Source organism: Notolabrus celidotus, chromosome 6 (genome assembly GCF_009762535.1).
Source record: "Notolabrus celidotus isolate fNotCel1 chromosome 6, fNotCel1.pri, whole genome shotgun sequence".
Taxonomy (NCBI): domain Eukaryota; kingdom Metazoa; phylum Chordata; class Actinopteri; order Labriformes; family Labridae; genus Notolabrus; species Notolabrus celidotus.
Window position 1 is genome coordinate 24,163,038 of NC_048277.1, and position 18,247 is coordinate 24,181,284.

At 38.5% G+C, this 18,247-nt stretch overlaps 1 protein-coding gene across 1 annotated transcript; it reads left to right on the plus strand.

Annotated features, from left to right (window-relative positions):
• The first annotated feature begins 1,480 nt into the window (after positions 1-1,480).
• On the plus strand, positions 1,481-17,237 carry LOC117814016 (CD81 antigen-like). Its single transcript, XM_034685122.1, has 8 exons — positions 1,481-1,710; positions 3,568-3,682; positions 12,712-12,809; positions 12,895-12,969; positions 13,109-13,222; positions 13,357-13,455; positions 16,401-16,484; positions 16,581-17,237. The coding sequence occupies exons 1-8, from the start codon at positions 1,645-1,647 to the stop codon at positions 16,644-16,646; spliced, it is 717 nt and encodes a 238-aa protein (XP_034541013.1). The 5' UTR covers positions 1,481-1,644; the 3' UTR covers positions 16,647-17,237.
• The last annotated feature ends 1,010 nt before the right edge of the window (positions 17,238-18,247 follow it).

Below are 18,247 nucleotides of genomic sequence, written 5' to 3' on the forward strand. Positions count from 1 at the left end.
CTTATTTGACTCCCTAAGTTTCCAGTGATTGATCCGATCAGTCCTGAGTAGGTTTATGACTTTCACAGCAAGGTGACTGCGGTGGTGCTGAGCGGACAGCGCCTGATGGAGACTCCTCGGCTCAGCTTCCTTCTCTATACCTCCTCTATTTGTTGCTGCCTACAGACTCACCTCCTTCACACCGACGCGCAGCCCCGCTCCTTCTCTGCGTGTAAACGACGCTGTAGGCTGCAGCAGGTCTTTGTCTCAGCGGAGAGATGATCACCTCCTCAGAGACTTTCCTTGTCATTCATACACTGCTAGGTAGAAAAACAAGTATCTGTTTAGAAGGAGGCTGGAGCTGTTGTCTGTGCTGCTTGGTTAAATCGCAGAAAAAAAAATCAGATGATGATGATGATGAGAGGGCGACAATCCTCCTCCTAAAAAACGCCCAACTGCCTGTTATTCACACCATGCCCAGCTCTTCTCTCACAGCAGATGGAGCATGCCCAGTGGAGGAGCCTGCATTTGTTTAAACACGCTGTCAAGTTGTCCAATTACGTGCTGTTGAATGTATCACCGCCGCTCAATTTTTCTTCTCCCTCTGGGAGTCTTTACTCGTGGGTGGTGCTGGCTTGTGTAGTCAGTGGGGGTCATCTTCTTTGCGCACAGCTGGCTGGAGAAGGTGTGACCCTGGAGCCATGAGCGCGCAGATCCTCCTATAAAATCAGGAAGTCTGATCATATACCTTGGGAATCAGGATTTACAGATGTAATGGGTGAGCTGTTTTCGCCTTGTTGTGGATCTACATGTGTATGTCACTGCTGTCACAAAGGGAATAAAGTGACAGAAAGAGAACTGCAATTATTGCGACACTCTTTGTGCACTTGACGTGTACCCTCATTGGTCTCCACCTGTGTTCAACATGCCAGCAGGGGGCGACATTGCTCACTACAACGAAGTGATTTGTGGTCTTTTATTAGTTTTTATCTAAAAACCATTAACACGAAGCATTATCTTTATAGCATATCATTCATTATCATAAACACTATTACATGTTTTCATTTCATAAAGTTTGAGCAGATTAACAATGTGGAAGACAAAACAGTTAAAAGTGAATTGTGGGTGCGTATATCCGGATCAAGAATAAAGCTTTCCTTATGGCGGTCAGCTGTATGGACCTTACTTAGTATTATTTTTTCAACATTTAAATACACCAAACACTTTATTGAAAAACATTCCACTTATCCATTTTTTCGTGTTTTTAAAATGTTTATTCAAGTTTTAAAATGTGAAACCTCTTCACCAAGGAGACCCCGAGAACTTTCTTTCTTCTGTCTCTAAACAAAACATGGGAATAAGTTCCTTGAGTTTGCCCTACATCTCATCTGACTGGAACACATTTTCAGACTTACAGAGAGAGGCACAAATTGCTCGCTCTTGCGGATGGAGATCTTGTTGTTCCCTTTGCCTTCTTCTCCTCCTGTCTGCCTCTGTTGGGGGGCAGTTCTTCGTTTCGGTTCTCACTCCTGATTAAAAAGGAGGAGTATTCAGACCAACGTGCCTGACTAAACTTGGTCCTTTGGCAGAGACTGTGTGCTCCCGGACAGCAACAAGCTGCTTTAACTAGTCGATTTTGGCGAACAGGACGAACTGACAGACAACATGGCTGTGGCTGGCTGCACGAAATGCATTAAATATATGTTATTTTTCTTTAACTTTATTTTCTGGGTGAGTTGAACATAATTTACTTTGCGCTGTTGCGCATTTCAAGTTTGCGCAAAGTATTTGTGCTTTCTCAAAACTTTCCTTCTTCTTGTTTCATATGGAGTCGCTCATTTCCACATCTCCGTATTTAGGGTTGTGATAGTAATATACGGTGAATCCTGGAGAACTTTCCCGCCGTGGTACTCTCAATATGCTGCTCTGTCTCATGAGAAAAGTTCAGCAACCACAGGAGAGGTACAGCACAGAAAGACAGGAGTTAAAATATGAAGTCCTCTACAGCAGGGATTTTCTGTGGCAGCAAAAGTTACAAGGTGTCTGAAAAAGAAGGAGCCCTTCTCACTGGGTGGGCTTCAATCTTCCCACTTTTCCACGTTTCCTCCTCCTGCATGTCCCCCACCTTTTATTGAATACATGTTTGCACTGTTTGAATATACAATGTCTGATTCCCTGAGATGTTTAGGATTGAAACTGAAAAAGTTTTGCTCATATTGGATGGATTCTGGGAGCTTTCCAGTTTCTGCTTTCCCCAGATTAAATGCACATAAAGGGGGAGACTGAGCAAAGTTAATAGAGTTTTTTGGGGGAGGGGGAGGCTGTTACCCCTCTGACATTTCCTTTGTTCGTACCTTGTCACCAGACTGGAGCATTTACTGCCTTTGAACCTTTTAAGAGCTCAGGAAACTCCTTGTCCCATGATGGAGTTTTAAAATCCCGCTCACATTTTTTGCTTTGAAACTGAACTGTACTTGCATCTGTTTCGTTTCTGTAGAAGCTTTTTCACTAAAGTCTGTGAAGGTTCTCAGTCATCCAGGTCATGGTAATCCAAAGCTTGATCCGTAAGGCAACTGGACTGGTAGAAATTCTTGAAGACATTTCACCTCTCCTCCAAAAGGCTTCTTCAGTTCTGACCAGACTGGTGAAGAGCTAGAGATATCTATAGATCTATAGATATCTAGAGCTATATCAGCTTTTTCACTAACAAGCTATGGTACAGTCTTATAATTTATTAAGTTCATGAAAGTTTATCAGACTTCCTCCACATGTTCTGCCCACTTTCCGTGTTCACTCCTGTTCTTGCACAGTCAGAATTGGTGACTTGTTTTTGATTTTCCATCTGGTTTGTCTTCACAGAACAGCCGTCTTTTTTTAGATGAGTACAAATCCCCGTATCCTGGACACGCCAGTCTTGATGGAGTGTTTCCTCTGTTGGTTTTGCTGTTGTGCCTGTCTTTGTGAAACCACTGAGCCCTCTCTTCCTCATTCTGCTATTTTTCATGTCGTGGATTCAGTTTCCTGTTTCTTGGAGAACAATGGAGAGCAGTCATGACACTCAATGTGCAGATATCTTTATATAAACATTGACATCAAGAAAAGAACGTCAGCATGTGGACGAAAAGTTGCACTTGAGTTGAGCCTTCAGCGGTGATGCTTCATTAAGTTTTATGTTTTTACAGAATTATCAGATAGTGGAGGGAGCGATAAAGGGAGATACAGTTTAAGATTACACTTTTTGAGTTGGCTTTAAACAATGTTGTGAGGTCATGGTGTGTGCTGTAGGTCACTGGGGTGTCAGGATTTCCTTTCGCAACTTGTGTTAAAGAACAACAGAAAGCTCAGAGTTGTACACAGAGGGAAACATCAGCAGAAAACTTTGGACACCATCCTGACCTTTCGGGAGTCGGCTTTGTGCCATCTCTCATGTCAGAGCTCTCCTTTACAAAAGAAACATACTAATGAGTATATTGTTTAACACCCATGTTGAATATCAGACATTTGAATGGTTCTGATCCACCCCAAGGTTGCAACAAAGTAAAGCCACATCAGAGGAAGTAATGAAAATCTTTCTTTTCTCCTGGACAGCTGGCCGGAGGCGTGATCTTAGGAGTGGCTTTGTATCTTCGCCATGACAGTCAAACCAGCAACCTCCTCATACTGCAGTTTGAAGGCCAGCAGGCACCAGGAACCTTCTATATCAGTGAGTAATCAACATCAACAGATTCAAGTGCGTCACAGTCACTCAAAAATCCAATATTTTAAGTTGTATATGATCAGCTCATCATACTCCTTCTTGATTCTGGTTCTCAGTCTTTGTTCTCCATATGACAGGAAGCTCCCTGTTAACAAAGTGATAAAAGTCAGCTTATTTACAGGAATATCTGTCAATCACACTCAGCTGGGACCGTGTGTAATGTCCAGAAATAGTGGTAGAGGTGTGACCACAAAGAAAAGACCAGGAAACAGGACCTGCGTAAATCCGCAGCATGACTTAAGAGTGGCACAGCTGGCCTCTAGACCTCTACGCTTTTACTCAGCTGTTACTCCGACAGATGACTACTAATTAAGGTGATGCACCTTTAACTGGGTAAATATACCTGGCTTATGATTTCAAAAGAGTCCTAGCTTCGAGGTTTTTTTTTATGATGGAGGCCAGATGCTTCAGGCAGATGTTGAGGCGTATGTGGGCTCAGAGGAAATTAACGATCCGTGATCATGATGTACAAACAAAGCAACCATATGCCTCCTGTTGTATGGACTTTGTACGTTTTTGATTCTATGCATTTTGGGAGTTTGATATTACAGCAGAGATATGCTTTCTGTTCATGTATATGTGAGAAATATGTGCCCCAGGCTATGGTCACTGCATGAACTCAAGTCATAAATCATCATCATGTTCCCTTCACTGCCTGCAGTAAACCACAGATTGGCCCTAAAACCTACAATACATGATATGATTTAGACATTTCAAAGGTCCATCCTCTCAGTTTGTTGTGGCGGTGAACTCTAGTGAGGCCACTAATTTACATTTAAACCCTCGCTGCTCTCCCATACTTACCCATCAGTAAGTATACAGAGCGAATACAAACCCGGCTTTTTATAGAATAGAAAGGCACACTCGTGATTTTAAAGGCAGGGCAGCAAGAAGGGCCCACCCAAGCAAGATCAAGGGAATGTTTCTTTTTTTTCCTCCCTTCCCTTGAACATACGCCCTTGCATAATTCAAATAACATTGTACATCTGCACATTAACCCTCAAATTAGAGTTTGGAGTGGATGTTTTTAGCAAACTGGCACACTAAAGTGGTATTTATGTTAGGGCTGGAAATACACATTCTCCTACCTCTCAACCCGTGCCTGGAATCATTATTGGGTATGGTTGAAGTCTGTGCAGGTTGCTACAGCCTCAAAATCTGTACAAGATGCAGTGAGTTAACAGATGTTTCGGTGTCTTTACAGCTCATGTATAATGCATCATCTTGCTCAGAATAGCTTTCCTGCGTTTTTTCAGAATCAGGAGAAATAAACTAGAAGCCTTTTTTGTTGGTAGAAAAGTGATAAAAGGAGACAAAAAGATGTTATTTGGATATAATTCACAATAAGAATTCTTCAGAAGCCTCACAGCTGCAAAGAACAACCCTGTTATACTGAATCTGCTTTATCTAAACAGGAAGTGTGTCACATCTTTAACAGTAACATGGAAATAAACAAAGATATTTTACACTATTGCTCTTATAGCCCAGATTCTTTTCCGATCCTGTTTCTGATTTCTCTATCTGTGCTGACCAAAACTCAAAAAACTTTCAACTTCTCAAACACTTCAATTTGAATCAAGTTCTTCACTGCTTCAATCACTGCCCTGAAACATGCACTTACCTTACGCAAATACCTTCATTTTCCCCAGCACTTCCAATACTTTAACTCTAATTTGTTTTCATGTGTCTATGATCTAGAACAAACTCCCTGAAAGCTGTAGGTCCGCTCCAACTCTTACCTCTTTTAAATCAAAGATTAAGACTTTTTTATTTGCCACTGCCTTCCTATCTTAGCTTATTTTAGCTCGCTTTAAATGCAAATTTTAATGTAATTTTTAAGTTGCCCTCGTGTATGAAATGCTCTATACAAATAAAGTTGCCTTGCCTTGCCTTGCCTTGCCTTGCCTTGCCTTGCCTTGCCTTGCCTTGCCTTGCCTTGCCTTGCCTGCCTTGCCTCGCCTCGCCTTGCCTTGCCTATGATACATTTAATGCTATATCCATAGCTAACTAACACTTATTTAGCTCACTGAATCACACCTGATATTTTCTAATCTAAAAGATACAGTGTAAAAATGTCAAGTTGGACTCTTTGGGAAGAATTTGTAAGAAACCTTGGGGGGGATGGAGCTATCTAGCCTTTGACTCCAGTTTTATAAACAGACAGATATGGCTGAGGTACTAGCAGGTAATCAAACGTCCCACCAAAAATTAGCATGGTAATATGTAACTAGCTAGCCTTGCTCTTTATACCTTAAAAGCTATGGAAAGAAAACACTTTATTTCAGTGGTTTCAGAGCTACTCTCAGTCTGTTAGAAAAAAACATTGATTACAGCTTTATCTTCCAACTGAGCCATGCTAGCTGTTTTTCTATCATTAGTCCTTTATGCATTGCTAAGCTAACCCTCTTCAGGCATCACTTTCTATATTTGGCTTAACCCTCCTGTTATGTTGTGGGTCAAATTTACCCATTTTAAACTTCAAAAATCCCCCCAAAAATATTAAAAGTATTTTTTCAGTATGAAACGTCCTTGCTTGGCTTAATAGGTGAACTCAACATATAACATTTTAGGTAATATATGCCTTCCAAACCAGCTAAAAACAGCTTAAAAATCTGGGCAGCATGTGACAGAAGAGGTGTCATGTTAATTTATCAACGTCACTTCATAGAAAAAGAATAATTCAAAAAGAAATAAAACGAAATCCATGTCATGTAAAACTATTGTATTAATATTTAGGCCTTTCCAATGTACATTTAAAAAAGTTTTAACAAGAATTTTCATTTAAACGAGTGAGATATCCTCATTGAATCATGTTCTGTTAGATTTAAAGAACACTATTGCACTAAATATTGATTTAAATGGTTAGTAATGGAGTTAATAATGAGATTAAAACCATGTTTATGTTTTTTTGGGTTCGGACACTTTTGGATAATTAAATATGCCCCAGGTCAAGTATACCCAGAAACATTATTACTGTTCCTGAGAAATGAACATAACAGATAGGGTTAAAAAAAAACTAGAGTGGTATCAATCCTGTTATCTAGTTTTTGTCAGAAAATGAATTAATGAAGTTTGGCCTAGCGGTTAGGTTGTGTACCCCATGTAAAGAGGCTATAGTCCTGGAGCAGGCGGCCCGGGTTAGATTCCAACAAGTGGCTGCTTTCCCACATGTCACTCCCCACTCTCTCTCTCCGTTTCCTGCTCTATCCACTGTCCTATCCTCTCCAACAGCATAAAATTCTCAAAAATATAACTGAAAAAAAGAAAGTGTTTTATTATACTTAAAAAATCTTGGTCAATTCTTTGCTAGCTTACCAAACAAGTTTACCTTAAAGCTAATTTAGCCTAAGCTTCTTTGAGGATGGCTCCAAACATACTGTGTAACTCTGTCTTGTCATTTGTTAAAAATACAATGCCTGTCTTTAACTCCAACTCTTTCTGTTAACAAGATGTCACAATGAAATGTTTATACGGAGCTTTTTTAACATTTAATCTTCATTACATTATTTATACACTGACAAAGAGTATGATTTAGTTTCTCTGAATTTGTCAGTGTCATGGTCTGACAGAGTGAACATGGCTTAAAAGGTCCTTTTTGAAAATACTGGATTAGAAAAGATGAGAGAGGTCTAAGCTAAGCTTTTATCTGGTCTTTACCCCCCTCTCCTCTCTCTCTCCCTCAGGAGATTACACTGGGAGACAAAAAATAAATGAACTACCCCGGTGGTATAAAATTGCCTGTCTCCCTTAAAGTCTCAATGGCCTTCAGACCTCAAAGGGTGTTGTCATAGTAATGGAAGGCGGTGGAAATAATGCCTGCTTTGCCGCATTGCAAACATGAAGTCCTGAAAGAGAGAGAGAGAGAGAGAGAGAGAGAGAGAGAGAGAGAGAGAGAGAGAGAGAGAGAGAGAGACCGGGATAAAGGAGGAGGATGTTGTTCTGAGAGAGAAAAAGAGAGATGTAGGTGTAAGTGTGGGGAAGTGTTGTTCGTGATATCCAAGGTACTGTGTGAGATGTTTTAGGCCTACAGACGCAACATGGTCAAATTCTTTTACTGGCTCTCTGTCAGGCTACATAATGCTGCGTGTGCTGTGTTTGCGTGTATGTAAGAATAGACAACCCAGAAACTCCCTGACTATCTTGCTAAAAGCAGCACTTTACAAAATATCCACATCCTTTACTGACGTAGAAGTACCAGTGCACCGTTTTTTATTCTGCCAGTGAGTATATCTCAATGGTTTCCAACCTATTGAGGTTAGGCCTTTTCAGAGGGGCTTTAAGAAAGAAAAGTTCTGCTACACAAATTTGTATTCAGGGGTATTTAAATAATAGTCTGAGAAGTGAAGAGGAAAAATCTATTTTCTCTGGAACATTTCCAAAAACATTTAAAGATGTCACAGGACCTCAACTAGCTTTTTTTTGTAGGTCAGAGATGTGTTTTATCACAGGTCATGTTATTTCGTAATGGTATTATATAAACTTTTGTGCTTTATTATGTAAAAAGTGTTATCTGAGATGTAGCTTATAATCAATGCTGTAGATGGTACTGTTTCCCTTTAACATTTTGCTACGTTCAAATATAGAGCAGCATCAAAGGGAAAAACTGAAGTGTCAGAACCTAAAGTAAAGGTTTTGGTACCTTTTTTTGAAGTTCAGGTTTGATTTATTTCAGAATGGTTTTGAGTAAGAATAATTTAAAGAAAACTAAACACACAACTCATTTATTGTCAGTTTTAAACCTACTCCAAAATTCTCTTTGTGTGGCAACTAAATAGCATGTTAGTTAAAAATGTGGACATGAGTGTCAGTGCTAACAAAACCAAGACAGTTAAGCAAGCCAAGTTGTCTCCAACAGCAACTTATCAGACTCAGTATTTACCTGACGTTGCCCGTATGTACATTTCACCCTCCATGGACGCTTCAACTCTTTCAGTGCTGGCTGCAGGCATACTAATGTTAGCTGCAGATCTCTTCTTTATATTTTGTGTTTGACCAGATGTTCCCCCTGGTTAGACATGTTGTCTTCCCCAAACTTTGCTTTTAGCCTTAAAAATATTGTACCAAGGGTTATCTTACTTGTGACTGTATCTGCCTTCTGTCTGCTTACCAATTTTGACTTTTTTTTTTTTTTTTTTAACTTTGTTTATTGATTTTCACATAGAAAAACAGTCTCATCCAAAATTAGAGGTTGGTACATTTTTTTTTTGGAACAAAGAAACACACAGATGACATACGAAACACGAAACAACAAATAACCCCCCACCCTGACACATACTCCCTTCCAGATTCACTAATATAATTCCAAAAATGGAGAACATAAGACAGAAAGCAAGTATAATAAAGATAAACAGGTGAAAGCAATAATCTAAACATATTAAAACACACCATGGTGGTGCTCAGTCTAAAGACACACTGCAAGCTGAGCTATCAACATGAGATAAGAAAGGGTCCCAGATTATTTTAAAGATGTGAGCCTTGCCACTCAGGGTCAGCCTAATCTTTTCAAGTTTAAGAGAATAACGTACACTCTTAATCCAGTTTAAATGGGTAGGTGGGGCAGAGGACTTCCAATTCAACAATATCAGCCTTCTGGCCAACAAAGTCGTAAAGGCTAACATGTCCTTCTTGGCTGGATAAAGAGCAGATAGAGGAGGAGACCATTTTTTTTACTTAATCAAGCTGCATGGGGGGTGTGCCCTCCTTCCTTCTCTCTGTTCTCTGTATGCTTCTTTCATTTTCTGGCACCAAAACTGGTACAGAATGATTTAATGTGAATATAAAAATGCGTGTAGCAACCTAATTTGGTTAGAACCCTTAGAAGAACTAAGTCTGAGAGCCAGCTCCTCTCAAAATTGTACTTAGGTTAATATATTCAGTCACCGCTGGATGAAGAAGGGTTTCGTGTAGGAGCTGGCAGTAGATAAGGCAAATGTTTCTGTATATGTGCTAAGGTGAGAGGGTGAAGTTATTCAGTTTCCTTTGAACAAACTACATCCTGTAGGAAATGTTATCCCCATTCAAGCAATTTATTTATGCAGATTTTATTCTTTTTGGGCCTAAAGAATTTGAGCCATCAAATCGCCATTCAACTTTTTCTGTAATCACTTATAGTAAATAATAATAATAATACAATAATTATGATAATTTGAAATAATTATGACAATAACAATAATAATAACAGTAATAACAACAATAATAATAATAATAATAATAATAATAATAATAATAATAATAATAATATTAACTATAATAATAACAATAATAATAACAACAACAACAACAACAACAATAATAATAATAATAATAATAATAATAACAGAAATAAATTAAAGTAAGAAATAGTAGTTTTGTAAGCTGTTATTTATAAGCTGACTATATAAACTGCACTTAAGGTTAGATGCTGTTTTGGATAAAAGTACAGAAAGGTACAAAAAATATTGAAGAGATTTTTTTTCTAAGTGTCTGAAAGTAGTTGTACTCACTTGTGTACACATAATTAGAGATTACACATAAAACTGTATTCATGGAAATGGGTTAAACTTCACTGTACTATTCTCCCTCATTACCATACTCCTCCGCCTTGTTGTTTACTCTCTGCAGGTTTGTTCAACATAATTGTGCTCCAATTTAGCCGCCATTGGGTATGTCTCAGAAAAAGACTCTGGTCTCGTGAGACCATCTCGGTTAAATTAAAGTCAATTAAAAATGAATAAGAAAGCAGCATAAGCCCTTTAGAGGACCTGTGCTACTTTCTACTTAGACTCTACTTAAATGCTGAGATGAATATTTTACTTTTTATCCCATTCATCCGTCAGCAGTAGCTCCTTTCAAATACTGAATTTAAATACAACACACAGGCCCAGTTTTACAAAGTAATGCATGTCTGTGAATTAAGTCCAGATAAGTCTTGATGAGAATAGTCATTTGGATCTGAATACTTTAAAGGAAAAAAAAAACTGGGGCAATGGAGTTAGGAAGGAGTGACCTCTGCCTGCTCCTCTTCTCTGAGAGAGAGAGAGAGAGAGAGAGAGAGAGAGAGAGAGAGAGAGAGAGAGAGGATCAAACATAACTGAGCGCATATAAGATGTTAATGTTTGAAGGGTTTGCTGTGTGTTTTTGTTGATTGTTACTGTTCTATTTTTTGTTTTTAACTCTGTACAGCACTTTGAATTGCTTTTTGTATGAATGGTGCTTTATAAATAAACTTGCCTTGCCTTGCCTAATGCTAATTATCTCAAAACAGTAAAAAAGAAAAAATTATGCAACAGATTTTATAATTTGGTATTTTATTCTGAAAGGGGTTGCCCTTTAGATGAGACATTTGACCCCTGGTAAGTCTAGTTTATGGGGGTATTTCATTCAGTACAGTGTTCTTTCTTTCAATGGTCTTTTTATTGAACAACAACACTCATGACAAAACACTGAAGCACATGTAAATTGACATACAGAAAAAACAGCCACAGAATAGTTACAAAGGATAAAGTAATGATCAGTTAGTCAAATAGACAAAATAATAATAATAATAATAATAAAAATAATAATAATAATAATAATAATAATAATAATAATAATAATAATAATAATAATAATAATAATAAAAAACAGGACAAAAATAATCAGTTATACAGTTCAGTTTTTATGAAAAGCAAAAAAAGCTGGGTTGCGTTCAGCACGCCATCACAATTGAACAGTGATTAATGAATCAGGCCCTCCCACCCCTTTCTAAATAATATACAGTAACAAGGGATAAAGTAATATAAACTAAATATTTAAATAAATCAATCAATAAATAGATAAATAATAATCAAATAAACGAAGCTGACAAAAAAACAATTGGAAGGCATTGAATGCACTGATTTAAAAAAAGAATAATTAGAGTTAAATTAAATAGAAAAAAAACAGAACTGGAGGCTACTCATATACAGCTGTTGTGGGTTTCTAAAAGTATGTTAGGAAGGGACGCCAAACTCTGTCAAATTTATTTTCTGTTCCTCATGTGGTGAAATAGATTTTCTCCAGATTTAAACAGCTCATCATATCTCTGATCAAGTGTGAAAGAGAGGGAGGAGTGGGATCTCTCCACCTAAGTAAAACTACCCAGCAAGCCAGCAATGAAGAAAAGGCCAAAACTTCAAGTTTTGTTTTTAGTAAATAAATGTCTGGTGATATACCAAAGATAGCAGTCTAAGGGTTTGGAACCAATTGGTAGTTAAGGATTTCTGAGATGGTTTGAAAATAAGATGTCCAAAATGTATTCAGTACAGTTTTAAACTTCTTCCGACAGCGGACAGATACTTTCAGAGGGACCTGTCAGAAACGGGCAGCATCATGTAGCAACAGATTATTAAAACACTCTTGTACTATGAATCCCAATGCAATAATTAGTGCGATAGATTTATATTAACCTTTCCTCTGGGTCTATAACATTTTCCCTTACACTGCCTGAATCACACACTGGACCTGTGCTGTAACAGGAAATTCATTGCTTTTCATTGACTTAAACAGAAAAAGGACTGGACAGGAGCCTGTTGCACACTCCTGTTTGTGATGAATAGTCATAGGAATTGTGTATTTAACAATCTGTGTGTATGTGACCGGGTGACTCTGTCTTCACATAGTCCCCTCTGTTTCCTGGGGTAGGATCATGTCGGGGTCAGGGGTCAGCAGAGTGAGGTTTGAGGGGGGGTTTGTCTGGAAGGCATTTCCCGGTGCAGGCAGCTGAACGGACTTGACTCCTCCTCTCTCAGGATCTGGGGGCTGTTTGTCTACCAGATGTCAATAATTTCATGTCATCCTACAGGAAAGGCAAGAGATACATCCAGGAAGTCCATTACCAAACAATGTGTGGATCAATGAATGAGAAGTAGACACTCAGTGCTCAGACACTGATGCCCCCTAGTGAGGCCAGGATGAACTGCATTTCCTCAATGTCTGAGGGTCTGATTGTGAGTTTGCTGTGGCCTCTGTTTTTGCAGGTGTGTACATACTGATAGCTGTTGGAGCTGTGATGATGCTTGTGGGTTTCCTTGGTTGTTACGGTGCCATCCAAGAGTCTCAGTGCCTTTTGGGAACGGTGAGTGTCTCTGTTTTTCTTTTAAATGATTTCAGTCATTTAAATCAAGAAGAGACTAAAAAGTTGTTCTGATCCTTTCCTTTAGTTCTTCTTCTTTTTGGTGATCCTCTTTGCTTGTGAAGTGGCTGCAGCCATCTGGGGTTTCATGAACAGAGACACGGTAAGTAAAAAACACACTGAAGCCTGCACACAGATTTCCTTTCACAGCAGTGAGTGTTTGATGTTTGGATTGATTTTGTAAAGCCTGCTCAGTGTTGTTGTTGTGTCTCTATAAACAAAACTTCCCCCACCTCCCACAGATCTCAAAAGAACTGATCAACTTCTATGACTCTGCATACATCAAGGCTGTGGACGTTTCAGGATCTCCCAGCAAAGACTCAGCCATCAAGGTGCTGGAGGTTTTCCACACCACGGTAAGTCATGAGAGAACTTAATGTCATCAGTCTCTTGTGTGGTACCAGCCTGAACAAGCTGCTCTGTTTTAATCAATGTTAATCTGTTCCGATGATGTCTTGTTGATGGAGTGACTTCTTGGCTCTATCCTCAGCTTGACTGCTGCGGTAAAGGTGATGACACGGCTCTCTTCAAACAAGTCGTCGGCGCATTATGTCCCAGGAAGTCTGCAGAAGATTTTCTGAGATCTCAGGTATGTAGGATTGTTTCCTCAAATTCACATGAACAATCTTTTTGAACAATATCTGTAATAGAAATGATGTTTAGCCTGGCCTGTCTTTGCACTAGAATAGACTGAAATAGACTTTGAAGCTCATGTGAAGTTTTTCTCTCTGCTCACAAAACAAACTCAAATTCATATTGATGTTTCTCAGAATCAGAATCAGAATCGGAATTAGAATCAGAATCAGAATCAGCTTTATTGGCCAGGTATGCTTGAACACACATAGAATTTGACTTAGGTAAACTGTGCTCTCTTTGTACAAGGCATAAGAATAAGACATACAAATAAAAAACAAAAATAATAATAACTATAAGATCAGCTATAAATACAAAAGGACAACAAATAGGAATGACTAATATGTACAGGCTAAAATAATATGATAATAGTGCAGTGGTGAGTAGCAGAGGTAGTTTTTAAATTTAAAAAATAGTAGTTAAATAATAAAATAAATAGAAATATGGAATTCTGCTGGAAGAATTGTTGCATTGTATATTCACATGTATATTTACAGAGAGTATTTATCTGACAGGTATGACACTGTTATGGTTTAGTGTTCATCAGAGTGACAGCCTGGGGGAAGAAACTGTTCTTATGGCGGGTTGTTTTGGCGCAGTGATCTGTAGCGCCTGCCGGAGGGGAGGAGTTTGAAGAATTTGTGTCCAGGGTGTGAGGGGTCAGCGGTGATGCTACCTGCCCGTTTCCTGGCCCGGGACCGGTACAAGTCCTTGATGGGGGGCAGGTCGACACCGATGATTTTTTCTGCAGTCCTTATAGTCCGTTGCAGTCTGTGTTTGTCTAGTTTGGTTGCAGATCCAAACCAGACAGTGATGGAGGTGCACAGAACAGACTGGATGATGGAGGTGTAGAACATGATCAGCAGCTCCTGGGGCAGGTTGAACTTCCTGAGCTGACGCAGGAAGTACATCCTCTGCTGGGCCTTTTTTCTGATTGTGTCTATGTGGGAGGTCCACCTCAGGTCCCGGGAGATCTATGAGCTACAAAAGAAACCAGACCATCAGAGACACTAAATTACTATATTGTGATTTGTAATGTCTTAACCTGATGGTTTCATTTGAGCTAATTAACTAAATGCAACCGGAACAGCCTTTTATTCCCATCGCCCCATGGCTTAAGTTTTCTAGGACTGATATGTTTTAGTGATAAAATAGCCCAGGGTGCAAATTTTATATTAAAAACAGGACTTATGCACTCACAGGACAAAATTCGCAGTGATAGTTGGTACACAGGGTGGCGCCAAAATCAACACCAACTGAAAGTAACTCTCAGAAGCTGTGATATCACATCTCCAGGGAGGGAGGAATATAAATATAATCTGTGTCTTTATTAACCCTCCTGTTATGTTCAGGGTCATATTGACCCATTTCAAAGTTCAAGTTTTTGAAATTGAAAGTATTTTTTGGTATGAAATTTCTTCTGCTTGGCTTAGGCAGAATAAGGCCCTAATGTCACAGTAGATGAAAGGCTAGTGGCATTCAGAGGTTCCTTCCATTTTAGGCAATACGTGTCTTCCAAACCAGCTAAATACAGCATAAAAACCTGGGCAGCATGTGACAGAAGAGTTTCCTAGTGTTAATTTATCAACATCACTTCGTCAAAAACATCTAAATTTAAAATGAAATAAACGAAAATCTGTGTCATAAAAAACAATTGTATTTATATTTAGGTCTTTCCAATGTACATTAAAAAAAAGTTTTAACATTAATTTTAATGAAAAATGAGTGAGTTATCCTCATTGAACCATGATCTGTGAGAATTAAAGAACACCATTGCACTAAATCTTGATTTAAATGGTCAGTAATGGAGTTGATAATGAGATTAAAAAATGTTTATTAGATTTTTTGGGGTTCTGACACTTTTGGATAATTAAATATGCCCTGGATCAAGGTGACCCAGGAACATTATTGTTGTCCCTAAGAAACAAACATAACAGGAGGGTTAATTAAATACGCATTGAACCAAAAACAGATTAATTTGTTCAATTGCACAGTTTGAGAAGAAAACGTGACAGATTTCAGTTTCTATGTGTATTTGTATAATGTAGATCTAGGCCAATGAAGATCATGTCAAGCCAGTGAAATCAGGTACCAGAACTGCTTCATGCCAATGTAATAAATAAAGGTTTTTTAAATATAAATGGATGCTAGTGAAGACTTACACTCATACATTAGATATATTATCTACTAGGGGAGCCAAAACCCACCTCTGTGTCTGACCATGTAACTCATTTTCAAGGAATTCTCCTGACCATTAAATTCACACCAAATCTCTCTCAGAAGTTCCCTTATTTAATTAATTAATAATAGTGAGATGTATTTTGTTCAAAACTGTTGGATGACAAACCTGAATTGAAAGAAGCTTATTTGTACCACTTTTAGGTGAAAAAATTACCATGTAACTGGCATAAAATTGATAGTTGTGTACACTGTACACAATTTGCATCAGACACTCAAACAGCAAAGAATACACATGTTACTAACAGTGACATGCACATTTAAAAGCACAATACATTTAAAATTGGGTCAATAATCCAACAGTTCTATAAACAATAATCTAAAACTGGATCAAAACAACACAGTCTGTTTGGTGGCTGTAAGCCCATGAGCTCAGGCTAGAGTCAAACTAACATTGTGTTGTGTGTACTTAACTCACTCTTGTGACTTGAACCTGAGTTAAAGACTTTAATCCTTTTTCAAATCCTCATAGGTATTTATATCTCTGACTGATTACATATAACACAATCAATTATTCAGAGTTGTGCGGTCAAAGCAGCTGATATCAATCACTTTGTTTTGACAGCAGACACAGCTCTTGTTTCATGAAATTCATCAGTGTGTGTGTGAGGTGGAAAAAAACAACCGTATGACAGTATTTTTTCTGCTCCTGTCTCTTCTCAGAGCTGTCACGACAAGCTGATTGAGCTGTTTTCAGAGAAGCTCTACGTGATCGGTTTGGCTGCTCTGGTTGTCGCTGTCATCATGGTGAGAGTCAGATTTTAAAGTTGTACTAAAGCTGCAGCCGTCATAAGGAAAGATGAGGGATGCCTGACAGCTCTCCTGTCCTTTGTCCCTGTTTAGATCTTCGAGATGATCTTCACCATGGTGCTCTGCTGTGGGATCCGTAACAGCCCAGGAGTGTACTAGAAGTCCAGCCAACAAGCTCTTATTGTACAATGTGTCTCCTTACACCCTTCCCCTTTCCTCTTCAGAATGAAACAACTAGAAGGATGTTTTATTTTTATTTTCAGATAAGGAAACCTTGTTTTTAATATTGCTAATCCATCAACTCTTATCTTTAGCACACATAGATATAGCTTCTGTTAGATTGACTTTATTTATCACTGCATATTAATACATACAGTGTGTTGGGAAAGATTTCTCTGAAGTCCTCAAACATTTTGATATTTCTACGGATGTAAAAATTGTGTATATACTTGTCATATGTTAATAACACAAGGGAGAGTCCATGGATTCCCTGACTGAGCTTTTGCAGTATTAAAGAGTATAGTATTAAAAGTACAGTGTGATAAAATAACTAAAGCAGCAGGTTCAGGATCATGTACCGTCTCTCTGTAATGATCACTGACATGATAAAGTAGCCTCTGTGTCTGTTGGTCCTCTGTGCGTCTCTTCTTTGTGGACAAAAACAATTAAGTCTGCTCACAAAACCTGTTTTAATAACGCTAATAAATTATGCTCCACTTTCTTTAATTTTTTTGGGTGGAGCAAACAATACGCCAGTGTTTTCCAACCCTTCATTTTGCCTGTGGCTGTGACTCCTGAGCATGATGAAATTCTTTGTTTCTAATGTTTATTAGCTGTGAGCTGTTCAATCAGAGAGGAATTTTCAACTTTTGGATTATTTTATTTAAATATTTTCAGTGGCCTGTAGGTGCAAATTAGAAAAGTTAGGATATAAATTAAGTTAATGTTTTTTAGCATTTTCTTGCAAAAATTAGAATTCAAACTGAAATTTTCTTGGTCATATACACAGTTATACATGGTACAGTGTTTAGTGAAATGCTTTTGGTACCTGTCCAGCTATGGAAATTTACACATTTATTTACATACAATTAAATAAAAACCCTGAAATGTTCCAAAAAATGTAGCATTCAAAATAAAGAGAGGAGAAAAAGAGACTTATAATGTATATAATTAGTGGATCGGGTGAGGAGAAATCATTCCAGTTGGAGGCTAAAACAAAAGCAAGAGAAAACCGATCACTTCCATTTTCTTTAGGTGCATTTCGACCAAGAATTCTTTTAGCCCCCAGAACTACTTTACCCTGAACTAAAAGGTTCCTGTGCCCCCATTGTTGTCTGCATTTCGACCGTGGGCTGAAGTCCCAGGTAGATTGTGCAAAACAGGTCAGTGACATATGGAGAGAAAAAATTATATTAAGTAATATTTTGAAATCTTAATAAATAACTAAACTAGTATGAATTCCCAGGAACTCCCTCTGCGTTTCAACAACTGTGTAAACTCCACAAACACCATTACGTTCAGCCGAAAGTCCCAGGACCTTTGAAAAGTACTCCCCCCCCCAAGCAGGGGCTTTTCAGGGGGGAGATTATCTACCCCTGAACTAAATTTAGACCCTGGTTCCTCTGGTTGAAACGCACATAGTTCAGGGGTAAAGTCCCTAGTTTCGGGGTAAAGTTCCTGGGGTCGAAAAAAAAAACCTTATCTCTCTTCTCCTCTCTCCCTCAAGTGAATGAGGGGCAGGTAGAGCGTACATCCTGACT